Consider the following 14,949-nt stretch of genomic DNA (forward strand, 5'->3'; position numbering starts at 1 on the left):
CTTGAATTCATTCGTTGAAGTATTTACTTACCATTCACTTCCACGAAAAACTAGCCATGCCATCATCACCTCACGACCATATTTACTCAGCCTCTGGAGGGGGGAGGTGAGGGAATCCCGTTGATCTTTTTCTACTTGTCATGTATTAAAATCTCGTTAGGAGTACTCTTCTTAACTGATGTCATATCCCCCCCCCTTCCTTTCTGCCAAACTTTGAACCCTACATTCCTCTAGTAATTTGCCACTGAACATTCTTCATTGAATCATCACGCAAAATTCAGTTGTTTTCAACATCGCAGATACGATGACGTCACATCTTCAGTAGCGTGCTATGATCAGTGCCGGATTTACGTATAAGCTAAAAAAAGCTACAGCTTAGGGCCTCGCAATCTGCCGGGACCTCAAATAAAAAAAAAAAATATATATATATATATAAATTGATTAAAAAAATATTCGTAGAAAAATCATTCAAATGAAGTCAGATATATCACGATGATAATTTCTAAATAATTTTAAATATACAAAATATAACATTAAAATAATTTTGGCGAATTGTAAAAGCGATTGAGATATTTTGTCTTCTTTTTTTTTTAGCCTTATTTGTCGTTTTTAAAACCCTTTAATTATATAATTATTTCTGTGATTTTATAAACGCATACTTTATTTTTTAATAAAAATTAAAAGACAATATATTTTCATATATTAAAAAGGCGTATATATTTTAAATTTTTCTGAGACCAGCTGATGTAATTTAAAACAGTAGGTGGCTGCTGGGTTTTGTATAGCTTAGTGCCTCAGCAAGTCTAAATTCGGCCCTGGCTATGATTCTATGGTTTTTAGCTTGGTCAACTATCTGCAGTCTCTTCCATCGATATAACACTATGCTCTCTCTGTGTGGGGTGGAATTTTTTTATAGTTTTACAAGAACATGACCTACGTGAAAAGATTCTAAGGAGAAAAATGGGAGGGTTTAACTGTTTACACGCAAATTAACATTTCGTCTAGGTGATATTTAGTTCCTTTTCTTAATAGCGTGATAAATTAAGAATGATGTTATATTGCAGTTTAAGAATACTGAATTGTCGTAAAATATGAGTGTATTTCTACAATGAATTGCTAGGGTTGGCGGGAAATCCAATACTGATTTATTATATTTAATAACTGAGTTAAAAAGAAAATTTTAAATCAAAATCTCAAGCACGAAAAGTTATTCAACCCTGCAGTACACAAGTATTCCTACATATAATGCAAATAACACGTTATTGCCACAATGTGAAACTTTTTTTTTCAGGCACGTTTTTTTTTTATTTGAAATCGCTGTACTAACTCGAGCATTCGCAGGTAGGTTAGTCTGCCTGTGAATATTCATCAAGGAAGAACTGAATTTTCTCCTCACAAAAGCATCAGTTTAGAAGCTACGTAGCCACTTCTAAATTGCAACTAACCTCATAGTACTTGGCTCATTTTAAAGTAATTTATTCAGATTTAATATTAAAAAAAAAATCAGTAGCTGGTGTGAGTACTATTGTTCCAGAAATGATGCCTCTAATCAAAGAACTGAACGTTGTTGAGCCACATTATTTTGCTGTGGGATACAATTCCAAAGCTGTTGTGCGTAGTGTATTGGCATTTGTTCCCTATGCAGTGTTCTCCCTGAAATTTTTACCAGCTGGGTAGCATGAAACATTAGCCGGGCATACAAAAATAATTTTTCCATTCTTGCTCATTATTTAGCCATGTCAATTCACAACATTAGCCGGGTGGTCAGTAAAACCAACAGGGCGGTTTGCCCATTCAAAAGGTCCTGGGGAGAACATAGCTATGGATAGCCTATTAGTTTCTGAAAGGTGTCATTGCGAGTTTTTAATTTACCAAAGACGTCCATGGAGTTATCTTTCACTATTCTCTTTCCTAATGGACTTGAGGAACGTCGTCAGATTAGTCTCTGTTTAATTGGAAAGCACTAACTTCAGTTTTATCCAGAGTGATAGACACTCTTGTTTAAAATCAGTTAGTTTTGATAAGGCCTCCATTTGTTTTCTCTGCAACTTAAAAAGGCACCGAATTGCAATTAGCTGCGCACACACACAGATTCTATGAGATAGTATCGGAATGTCTCAGGTGTAAAGATTGAAGTTAGCGCAGATCCTTGTGGAAGACTGGTCCTTGTTTATAGAATTCACTTTAGGAACCGTTAGAGTCGTTCTGAATCCTTTTAACTACAGCATATTGTTTGAGGCTGGTAATCCTGAGAGAAGAAATGAATTCGTCATTCTGTTTGGATACTTATCACCTTATCAAACAGATGTTTAACAAGGTGTGGAGATTTTTCCCATAAAGCAGCTATTTTTGATTTCTTAAAGTACTAGCAATATTCTGTTATTAGCCAGTCATTTAATGAAATTTGGCTGCAGTTCTTTATGATTTTTGGATAGATGCCATCCAGGTCAGCTATTTTAGCTGGTTCTAGAGATGTGAAAGAAGAAATAGTAAGAACATTGCCTTCACCTTTTCCGAAGCTTTCGTAGCTTACTCATTATCGACGATGTCCTTCGTTTGGAAAGAACTGGCTCTGAATCTTGTCTAGGTCGTTAAGAATCTTTATAAGATTTTTCCTCCCAAAAAATTCTGTTATTTCATTGGCAAAACAGGTAAACTTGTCATGAAAATACACGCAATAAAGTTGCATAATGTATTGACATCATTTTTGCAATATATTTAACGTTGGAAGAATGTTTTTAGAAACTCTTGGATCAAGTCTTATTAAAGACCCAGTCTTAGTAGTAGTTGGAATGTAAAGTTGGTTATGCATTACCTTCATTTACTAACGGATAGATACATAATGGTTGTAAATTGAGTGTGTTCACTGACTGAAATTTAAAAAAAAAATAAAATAAAGTTCTGAAAGGAGATGAAAAAAAAAAAAAACCCTCATTTCTGTGTGGGACTAGTTAGCACACCTTTAGTGAAAAACCTTATATTTTTCCTATTATGGAATAACCAATCGCATTCATTTCACCGCGTGGTATTTTACAAATGCCTGAGTCTGCGATGACAGAGCTGATATGGTAAAAAATGTACTTAGAGAAGATTTGCTCGGTTCTGTCTTCGTCTTCTTATAAGTTGAACTCGTTTATACAGTCTCTATCTTAATAGGCAAAGCCAGATTTATCTTTTCGGAGAGTTATTTCTGTAAATATTTTACTAATCTTATTTCCGTAATAGCCAAATGCTCTTTGCCAACGAACGCCTTTCACGTAAGAAACTGAATTAAATTTTGACGGCATATTTATTATTTATAGAAATAGATTTGTTCAAACAGTGCGTGGACTATTTGTACCTTCACATTCGAACTTATACCATTTATTCTCTGACTCTGTTTTTCTCCTTTTTTAACGAGTTTATTTATAGCGTAATTTTTCCAAAAAGTATGTAGAAAAATACATCATTCTTTTCTCTTCATATCGTGATGAACATCGTTTTCAATGAAAAAACGTGTTCTGTAATACTTATGATTATTCGCTTAATTTGTCAGTCAAGGTTTCTCATTTGTTGTATATTTAATCATTAATATGTAACCATTTTATATTGCGCCTAGTATTTTACACTAAAAAGGAGGGGATGATTCCTTGTAGTGGGAGGGGCATGATGAATATAACATGTAGTTTCTAATGATCTCGAAACCCTAGGGCAAAGTAATCCCATTATCGGAAATAAATAGGCTTATACATGGCTAAAATTATAACCGAGTTGTGCTGGTATTATAAACCAGTTGCATGCTTTATTTTACCTCTACATTTAAACATTTCTATCTCCACGTTTATAATTACTGGTACTTGATAACTCTTGTAGTAGATTATTTGGTATTTCTGCGAAAATATTTAATACGCCTGCGCAGAGAGAGAAATATACTGTAATGGGATTTGTTAGCAGCGAGTTGACATTGCACAGCATACAAATATCACTCAAATAGAGAAGCTGTTGTGGAGCTGACCGACTAGTTGGCCGAAATAAAATGTAAACGCGTTTTAATTCCCTTAGCCCTTGTCGTAACCTCGATGCTAGTGTCCATAGAAGAAAGATCGTTGTGTATTCGATCAAGACACCTACTAGAACTTTCTATTTTTTTTTTTTTTTTTTCAGGGGATTCCAAAATTGGTCGATCTTTCGCGCTGGCTTTTATATTTTTATTTTATTATATTGTATTTTTATTATTTGTGGAAGAAAGTTGTAATTCCTTGGCATAAGCAACCATAAAATAGAAAATATATAAATAATACTAGTTACGGTTAGGAACATTGCCTGTTATCTAGCATGTCAAAGGAGTTTTAATCTCTCGGCATAAATAACCGTAGAACACAAAATATATAAATAACACTAGTTAGAGTTAGGAACATTGCCTGTAATCTAGCACGTCAAAGGAACGTACTCATCCTCGGCGATGAGAGGTGAAAATCGGCTCTTTACTAATTCCAAAAACTTAAGACTCAGAATGAAATTGTTTTGGAGAAAAGCACTTCAGATGATAATTTTTATTTGCACGCGTATTAATAAGCATTATCAAAGACGTTATTTCTGTGTGTGATACTGTTGGTGAAAGAATTAATTATAGTTTAAAATCATTAGAATTATCCCAAGCCTGAAACAAAGATATAAGATTATGGCATGTACTGCTGACTATTTCTAGCATTACAAGCTTCCCTTGAAGCCTTCACTTTCAACATTTACATTACCCTAACTAAATTTACACATTTGCTAGCGAAGAGGAGATTTTCGAAGTCTCCTCCAATCAATATATGCGTGATGTGCTCTTGTGTAACCGTCCTTGGTGGCTGTTACAACAATGGAACCATGCCTTTGTGTATCTTAGCTATTGTACCTGTTGACCTGACTTCGGATAACTGTCATAAGATTTATGTACACGATGTCCTTTTATCTGATCACCCCTTATACAATTCCCAGAGGGACTTTTTGTGTTATTTATCATGCATCGTTAAATGTACAGTATATCAAATACGCAAGATATTCAAGTTTTAATACATTGGAACGAATGGCCTCTTTTGTTCGCAATGCCCTCTATAATCAACGAATCGAAGAAAACTTATCTGTTTTGCATACGTTGTCGAAAAATAAGAGGGAAAAAAAAGCAAAACAAAATTGTTATGCTCCCATGGATACAACCAAAGAATGAATCACTTGTTCCATGTTTAAACGCTGGCGGTAGGGATTGAATAATGTTGATTATAGGGCGACAATGGAATGGAAAATGTCGTATCCTTGACTACGAATCTTCTGATCAAAGTTGAAATAACAAAGAATAAAAAAAAAAGTGATTTTTTGACAAAAATCCAACTGGTTATGTGTACTGAATCTTTTAAACTGTAATGTTTACCGTTACGCCTAAACGTAGGCAGCATGTGGTTGTTATAGTAGGTGGTCTACATACTTGGGCTGACTGCCATGTGCTGTTGACAACCGTACGTTATTTCCCTGTTAGGTCAGCCGTAACAATGTGGCTGCCGACCTACATCTAACCCTTCTAGGTTTATAGGTCGACCGTTTTCTGTGAACCCTGCAGCAAAGCGTAATGATAGGTAACTTTCTTGGTTTTGTTTCGTGGGAATCCGGCTAAATTTGGGCTTTGTTTTCTCTCTGGCCATAATTTTTGTTTTTTCACCATAGTGAAACTATGGGGTAGATGTTCTTTAATTTTTAGTTGTCATAAGTTTTGCTATTAATATACTTATTCACAACTTTTTTTAGGTTTTAAGAGACTATATTTTCCTTGATGATGATGTTTATGTAACAAAAACATACAAGCTAATTTACAGTTGATTCCTGTATAAGAAATCTGATAGTTTATAAACTTTTTTGGTGAGTGTAGCTTAGCAACCAGTTTCCATGGAAACATCCTCGCATTTATGTCAATTTCTTGATACGTATTTCATTAAATTTATATTTACTATTTTATATTTATTTACTTTTTAAATATATTTTGTTAAATTGATGTCAATTTTTTTACATTTTATTTTTACATTTTCATTTCTGGTACTATGGCCATTTGTTACTTTACCATGCGGCCCGGAAGTTGAGGCTCTTCTTTTAGCGTCAACAAGAATTTTTTTTTTTTTTTTTTTTTACTGGCTTGTGTCACTTACCTATTCTTCGCTGGAGGGCAATAACAAGATCCTGATTAAGGAAAAGTATGACGAAGAATGCAGTGTTGTGCGCGCGCGCAGAATGTCCGATATTTGAAGTTAAGATACTATCATACTATAGTTTAAAAATTCTGTAATAATAATTGTCTAATTCGATAAATATACAAGCTGAAATATAATGTCATCTTCCCTTTAATTGATTATAATTTCCTTTTTAGTAACATCTGAAACGTTAAATTCATTATTCTGATGAATTTAACGTTTAAAATATCACCTAATATTTTTTAAAGCCAAAATTAACGGTCCTTAATGTGTTTTAACATCCTACATCATTTCAAGAGATTAAGATTGTTATAAATAGAAGCGGTTGTTTGGAACAACAGCGATCAAACTGTACCTAACGCCACCTAGCGCTTATGCATTTGAATTAAAAATATTATTGGTGTTTGCATTAAGTGCAATTTTATCTCTCAATTTTTGCCTTCAGTAACTTGCTAGTTATCGACACGCTAGAGAGATAAGTGTGGACATTGGACCGCCGACTCTAGCTGCCGAAGACTATCAGAAACACATTAGTCATGATGTGTCATGATAATGTTCACATTAGCAGCTACACAGACATCACTCAGCCTTCCCCATTGTAGTGCCCGTTATTGGTGTGGGTGCGATTATCATTTCATACAGTTCGCTGGAAAACTTTCTCTACAACAGACAAGGATATGAATGGTGATGGTGAGCTGCATTTTTTAAAAAATTATTTCCATTCCCCTTCCCCCCCATTTTTGATAAGCGTATTGGTTGTGTATACCTGCAAGAGATACGTTTGAAGCTCATGTGCTAGATTCGTATATATATATATATTTTTTTTTTGAAAATTTTCCATAGGTTAGGCAATTATTTAGACAAAAATATTTGTCAAATCATTATTTTAGTAGTTATAGTAGAATTGGAAAGAGAAGCCATTGATTGCAAGACTAGCGGCTGTGCATTGCAAGGGTTTGGAGTCCAAATTCCATCAAATTGTCTCGTATAGCTACATATTTGACTTTCCCGTCAAAAACTGGACATCGTATATGTCTAGATACCTGAAAATATTTCTTTAGGATGTCTCGACACTACGTTATCACAGTTGAGTTGATTTCTGCGTCTCACTACCACAATTAAATAATAATAAAAGCTAGTAATAATATGAAGAGCCAAAGGCTTCAATTCGGCGACATGAACTTATTTAAGTTAAGGGATATTACATCCCATATTGTTTCATTGCCGAATAAGAAACTCAAAGAGTTTCATGCCGAATATAGAAACTATATAAAGTTCGGCGAGTCCAAGCGTAAGCAAATACCTGGATAGTGCAGCACATAACCTATTTGGTAGTGCAACACTGAGGCAACTCATAGTAAGGATGGAGCAAACTCCGATCACTATTCTTGGTATTTACCCATAATGTGAAACCCAGCTCCTAGGAGCTGTATTACTGTTCTACATTATGAGAGAAGGTTTGAACCCAGACCGGTTCAACCTTTGAGGTCTCATCAGTCAGTAGGTAGACCTAGATAATATTAAGTTTATAGCGAACAGAACTTACATATCCTACTATAAGAATTGCCAAGAAGGTATCCTAATAAATTACTAATAATATGAAGATATATAGTTTCTATATTCAGCATGAAACTTTTTGAGTTTCTTATTCGGCTATGAAACAATATGGGATGTAATATCCCTTAACTTAAATAAAAGCTAGTCTTGTTACTGAATAGTTTTTGATGTTGCCCTATGCAATGAACTATTGGACTTTTGGTTAATGTTTTGAGTTTTTACTCTTGTAATTTGGACTACGAAGTTGAATGTAATGTGTGTATCGTAGAGTCTGTAAATTTTAAAGATTACATTCTTATAAACCCTTTCACACACTCCTTACATCCGGGTTAATTGGTCAAAAAAGGGAAAGTTGCGAATGCGGTTTTTATGAAAATCCATTAACCTTAGAAAATGGGAATAGCGGTTTCAAAATAAGTAGATTCGAATGGAATTGTAGACAACTGACGATAATAGTCATTGTGGAATGCATCCGGAGGGCATTCTGCTAAGAAAGCCCCATCCATAGGATAACGTGGTGATATTTGTAGTTTACAAGGTATTGGCAGTTGAACTGCAGACGTTTTTGTTTATAAATTAGCTGATAAAGCAGATATTGCTATCTGAGTTTTATTTGGGGCAATCGGGGTGATACTGTTATCACTGTTTTATAAATATTACATGACCGCGGTAGTAATACATTAAATTTAAGAGTGTTAGTGATATCTGGATATCCTAAAATTAATATAATCATTGTACAAACCGTTTCTTGAATCACGATGTCGGTATGACAATGCCGTATCTCAAGGTTTGTCCGTGATACATTAGACTTTTGGCTTTGAGCTAAGGAAAGTTCTCTTTTTTTTATCATTAATATTACCCTAATTCGAGTTGACTATTTACAGTTGAGTATCCCAAATACACGAGCCTCCGTAGCTCAATCAGTGTAGAGAAGCCCTTTGGTCGGAAAGACCCGGGTTCGATTCCCGTTAGTGACGTGAGGAACCTTTATCTGGTCTCTTTCGACTAAAGGTGAGTTAGCCGGTCTCATATGGAGGTAGAGGGTTTTTTCACGGAAACTCGGGTTTTTCGTCGCCTAGAACAGAAATGGCCCCCTGAACACACACATGGATTACAGTCATGAATACGTTCCAGCCATATTGGATAAAGCAGTGGTGAACCACCTTGTAAAAATCTCACCAGGAACACTTAGTGGGTAATGCCTACTAAGTCACCTAGGGTCGGAAACGACTGAAGGAGGAAACCATCATCTCAAATAAGTTTCTCAAATTTTTTTTTTTCTAGTAAGGACTAGCAAAATATTAATAGTTAAATGAATTTTTCATAGCGAAGTGTTTTGCTTCTAAAGTCGTCTTTCAACATACAGCATTCCACGTTCTCTCAATGGTAATTGTCTCGGCAATAAGCTACTAATATTAGCTCTGAAATTAAGGCACAATCATCTTAAAAGCGATGTATGTGTTCTAACAAGGGCCTCTCACGTCTGGACAATCCTGTTTCACCAGATTTTGTTTATTTTTTTAGAAGATACATCGCTTTATGAATTACACCTTGGTTAAAGTGTTCGTAAAATTTTCCCTAGTCGTTTGACTATGCGGGTTTGTCCTAGGTCTCTAAACTGTACAGAGGGGGAAGTAGGACTTGATTGTGTAGGGAGGGGAAAATGTACGCTTAGGTCGTAAAGGATTTTATCTAGTTTAGGATGGTTTGTAAATGATTGCATGAAAATATTAAGATGTATTCGGGATTAAAATTGTGTTGTGAAACATCTTGCTAACTTTTCATATGAATAATTAGTCACACTTTTTTTTATCCTAAGTATTATGCTTTTCAATTAAAAACTGTCTCCACAACTAGTTGCTCATGACCTCGATTAAAAAAAAAATTTTTTTTTTGTTACCATACGCTCTTAGGTCCCTTACTTTTTGATGAAAACACACTTGCTCATAACGTGTTTTTTTTTTTTTGTTGACATATATCTCCTATCGGTGTGAACCTGTCACAATCCGTATCTAGTCGATTTACCTATGACTTCATCCCTAGAGATAGAAAAATATCCATTCTTGAAACGAGGTAACTTAAGTTAGCTAACAGTGTCACGAGGTAAAAGAGTGTTATTTAAAAAAAAAAAAAAGAAAAAGAAAAAAAAAAGTGAACCTTATAGGAAGGGGGGGGGAGAGAGAAAAGAGCTGCTGTTTCAGAAGTTTCACTGAAGTAACAGGCGGTTGTGTAAATATCCTAATGTCAACCGTTACGCCTTGGCACACGATATCATGTGTGGCAAGTGGAACAATGCGCGCGGCAGGCGTAACTTGTGTACTCACGTGCCTCTAACAGAGGTTGTGCCAAAATGGACTTGAATTATTGCCAGTGAGGTTATAAGGATCGAGTCTGGTCCCCAGAATTGCTGTAGATTTTTGTGGATTACGACTTGAGGATATTTTGATTCTTTTAAGATATTTCGATGCCAACAAAATTCGCAAATACCAAAATATCAATAGTTGCACGCCTATCGACAGAGAAATCAAACGTATAAAACACAAGTCATCCGAATAATTTACTTTAAGTTACTTAATACCACAGACGAATCCTTGAATGCCTTCTCCAGATTTTTCCTTTACAGATGTAATGCAGCCTTCGTATACTTCCCCCGCCCATTTCATTTCTAGATTATGAATGTTATTCACGCTTCCTTGTAGATATGTCTATAAGGAAAGCGTTTGAATAGAATAGTCGCTGCTTATCTTGACAAGATTTCTGATATTGTCATTCGTTACTAATTTCCTTTCCTTCAAGCTGTTCTTTGTCAAAGAACAGCTTGAAGGGAAATTGTTCTTTTCCGGGATGTCATTTAGGTTTGGTGTTTGATTTTTTATTTTTGGAAGAGGAAGGCTGAAGGAGAAGTTAATCCGCATTTTTATATAAAGATAAGGTGGAAGGAATGAACAAAAAAAACTTGAATGCATCTCTACATACAATACATATTTTCATGAGGTTTTGAAAGATGCCTTCAAAATGATCAATGAAATAAAAGATTTTTTAGTCTTTTTTCACACACTATTCTCTCCATCTCTTTAAAAACATTTTTTCTCCCACGTAAAGTTTTTCAACTTCTTCACCTGTTCCTCATTTTTAAAATGTAGAAACCCTTGACGTGTCTTCACTTTAGGAAATAACCAGAAGTTCGATGGAACCAGGTCAGATGTATTGGGATATGGGCTATAATGGCTTTACCGTATCCCATTTCTGTATAATAACCCTTTGTTAACAATTTGGCGTGCTGTTGACGTGTCCTTCAAAAGTATCCCAAACAAACTCTCAAGCGTCATCCATCTTCGAGAATATAGCAATAAAGCAGTTCTTGCAGTCTAGCCGCCAGTTAGCATATGGGATTGCGAACGGTAGTAACAGCTTAGGAGGATTCCTGATCAGCATATGCATAATCCCGTTGCCTTCAGAGATATGGCATGACTAAGAATATCTCTTCCCTGCATGTTCTCCTGCTTTTTTTACTCTTCACCAACATAACAGCAAACTCAAATAAAGTGTCACTGCGGTTAATATAAAATAAAATAGAAACTTACAAAGAGATCTCTTTGTATCCGCTTCACCAACATTCGTGACATAAACGCCAACTTAAATGTTAACCATCACCTACAAACATCCAAACCTGATCTGTTTTTAACCAAACCTCAAATCACTGCTACAACTACAGTCCATCTTAACTATCCAAACTAATTAATAAATAATCCAAACAGTATGATTACTTCTGCCACAAGGATGGTGGTTGTGCTTTTGTGCAATCGGATATTCTTTGCTAAAAAGGCCAATCTTGAATCTCGTTTTTTACCTTTTGTGCCTCAAGATCTCCTTGCCCTCATTATGCATCATCCATCGACTATTTACTTCGTTCCAGAATTCGATCAGTCAGAAAATTCTTGACTCCGTATTTTTGAAGTTTGATTTCCTACAATCTAACTACCTCACGTCACCATTGGGGTTAACCACAACTCCAACATGCTTCCATTTTCCAATTCCACTGACTACGCTGGACGAGAAGGGAATTATTTGCTGTAAAAGTGACTAAAACGAAATTGTCCATCTACCAACCAGAATGCCTGCCAATCCTCTCTGCTGACCTAACACTTCTAGATCTTTACTTAACCAATTCTTCCGGGTACACTGTTTAGGTGACTGCATCCCCTTGGTAATTGACATCGCAATCTCATCCAAGTTTCATCTCTAAATGAACACCTTCCTTTCAGCCATTCATAACCTTGTGTCCTTTGACACTACAACAACACCAAGTGAGAAGAACCCTAATCCAGATACTTTGATTTTGTTACGGAAATCATTCATGTTGGAATGAGGGTCTTCACCCCCCCCCCCTCATAGGTTCAAAATTTCCACCCAATACCCAAGCAACGTTTTCCTATTAGCTAATTTTTCTCCTGTTTCTTAACAGTGACAAGTCCTTCATACAATATATATCATCATAGTGTAGTGCTTCGCTTGAAATACAAAGAAATAACTGTACATTGATAACTGACAAAAAAACAGTAGTCTAATGCCTAATCACGAAAAATATCACTATTAATGTGCTGTGCTTTCTCCAGCATACTATCATACTTAGGATAGTGCAGACCTTTCGAAAGAATTTACTGAGATATGCCAATCACCAGTTCTTTCTGATGAAACAAAGTGAAATTTTTTCAGTTATATTCTTCTTCTTTTCTGCTTCTGCGCCATGACATTATCATGACCGTAGCCGAACACTGCTCTTAATCTGCTCTTCCCGGACATCCCTGCCTATTTATGTATTCTTTTCCTGGGTGAGAGAGTTTGTTGCCAAACGCCTGTAAGCACTCGAGTCTGTTCCTTCTAAAACACGGTGTTAAACTTTTGGGGGTGGCCTTTCACCTTCCAAACACCACTATGATCTATAATTTGAAAACCGTTGAACACCTCGTACAGCAAAATGGAATCCAGCCATTTATCATCATCATCAGAGTCCATGGATCCAATGCCCTTTAGTTTCACCATCCTTTGTTATTCTCCTCTGTCCATTGTCAGGTGACTCAACTCCTGCATACTTTTTCCACACTATTCCATCACTTCCATCTTGACCGCGTCCTTTTTTCTTTATACCGTCCATCAAGGGTTGGATCTTTCTGCTGTTATCCAAAGAGCTTTTTTTTTTTTTTTTACTTATTTTCTGTATTAAATCTCCTTGCAGTTTACTTTTCAATACCGTTATTATTTCGTTACCTTTTACATTCATACATCCAGTTCGTAGGCTCTTTCTATAGCATATTCTTTCAAATTCCAGTATTCATCTCTGTCTTTGACCATTGCCCATTTCCCATAGGCGTAGAGTGTTTGTAAATTAGCTTTGTAGTAAGGTTGCTGATTTACTTTTCCATATATTGTCCATCGCCTAAGTTGGTTATCCGAGATCTTATATCTTTTTTTTTGTCTAAATCATGGGTTATGTTGCTCCCAAGGTAGCTGATGCTGCTAGTCTCTGCCATCTCTTCTTCATTAACCTTTGCTTTTTCGTCCACTTCTCTCCGATTGTCATTTTTCCCCCATGTTCGTTATTAAATGAATCATATTAATTTTTGTACCTTGAACTGAACTTGAGCTCCATTGTTCTTTCTAAAAGCATGATAAAGATGCTTGGGGATATTGGATCTCCTTGTCATGTGCCTCCTGTTGTCCGTAACTATCTTCTTGTATCTTCACAATTTCTCACGCTAAGCCTCTACATTATCATTTATATTCCGCAATAAACACGCCACGTTCCTGCTCACTCCATAAAATTCGAATCCAGCACACTTTCTGAATTATACGGTCGAGTGGTTTCTGAAAGTCAATAAAACAGGCAGAAACATTCTTATTTTTACAGAAAGTTTTCTCTACAATTAATCTTAACATTAACATTTGGTGCATAGTTGTCGTGAGTTTCAACTTAATATTGACAATTATTAAGCTGTGGTCTGATTCCATGTCTGTTCCTTGAAACGTTCAAATTACTGAAGTGATGTGGTCCCCCTCTCTCTTTTTTTTTTTTTTATGAGCATGTCTAGCATGTTTTACTAGCTAAAGTATTTCTTGCTGCAAATCACTATTGCATGCTTCCAAGCAAACTCAAGCATTCTTTCTTCTCTTGCAATGCTTTCTCTGTATCCATATTTGTCGATTATTCTTTCCGACATCTCTCATTGTCCGTTTCAATCTTGGCATTCCAATCTTTTGCAATGTATATGTAATGTATGTCTTTCTTAGGTACCGATTCAAAGATTACTTCTAAGTTTGCTATAGAATAACTATTTCTTCTTCAATGCTTTCTGAAGCGGGTGAATAAACCTGGACCATTGTGATGTTAAACGTTCTCTCATTCTTTCAGGAATTCATTTACTGGTTTGTATCCTAACGAAGTTTCTTTCCCTCTTTTGCTGCGAGGAAATCCAAATCCTTGCTTCGTGTTTTGAGGTATTTCCAGACTAGATGACTCTTCCACATTTCATCTCCCCCTGATTCTATCCATCTTTGCTAATCCAAGGATGCCACATCGTATCGCTCCATCTCCTTGCAAAACAAGTCTAGTTTTTCCAGGAGCCCATAAAGTAAGAACATTCCACGGTCCTATTGATAGCATCTCTTACTAGTTTTGTCTCTTACTCTTATTACACTTCTTTCGGAAGCTGACTTATCGAATCGACCCTGATCGCTCAGTAGCGTGTGTTGACATTATTTAGGCCAGCCAGCATGTTGTACTTTTATATTTCACGAGATTTCAATCATCCTTGTTTGTTCTTACATTCAACGCATCGATTACTCATCTGACCAGCCTTAATGGCTCGTTCAGCCGCCCCTGAGGACTAGACCCTGTTTGCAGCTGGTACTATGGATTAGATTCTGTTTCCTGTTGATTCCGTATATCAACAGAAAAGAAACAGAATCTACTCGATGGAGTGAGTAGATTCCGTGCTATGGAATCTACTCCATAGCACGGAGTGGAATACAACTACAATACTATGTTTGAAAGGGGGGGGGGGGGGTCTTATTACGCTGTTTTGAAGAATCTCAAAAAATATTCACCGACGTGGAACCCTTAACAGGAACCAAAAATTGATTTTGTACGATGTAATGGAAGTCGCTGCTCCGATTTTATAACATTGAGATCTCA

General features: G+C 35.9%; 1 protein-coding gene across 2 annotated transcripts in view; it reads left to right on the forward strand.

Annotated features, from left to right (window-relative positions):
- Nucleotides 1–14,949, forward strand: part of LOC150104879 (uncharacterized) — a 107,935-nt gene that overhangs the window by 42,818 nt on the left and 50,168 nt on the right. The window contains exon 1 of one of the 2 annotated variants that reach the window (XM_090395389.1): nucleotides 6,864–6,890. The exons of the other annotated variant lie outside the window; for it this stretch is intronic. Within the exon in view, the coding sequence (XP_090251515.1) occupies nucleotides 6,882–6,890 (9 nt within the window). The 5' untranslated portion in view covers nucleotides 6,864–6,881. Of the gene's footprint in view, nucleotides 1–6,863; nucleotides 6,891–14,949 lie in introns of those variants that run through there. 2 annotated transcript variants of the gene reach the window in all.

Source organism: Typopeltis vanoorti, chromosome 7 (genome assembly GCF_054136105.1).
Source record: "Typopeltis vanoorti isolate ZY-2024b chromosome 7, IOZ_Tvanoo_1.0, whole genome shotgun sequence".
Taxonomy (NCBI): Eukaryota; Metazoa; Arthropoda; class Arachnida; order Uropygi; family Thelyphonidae; genus Typopeltis; species Typopeltis vanoorti.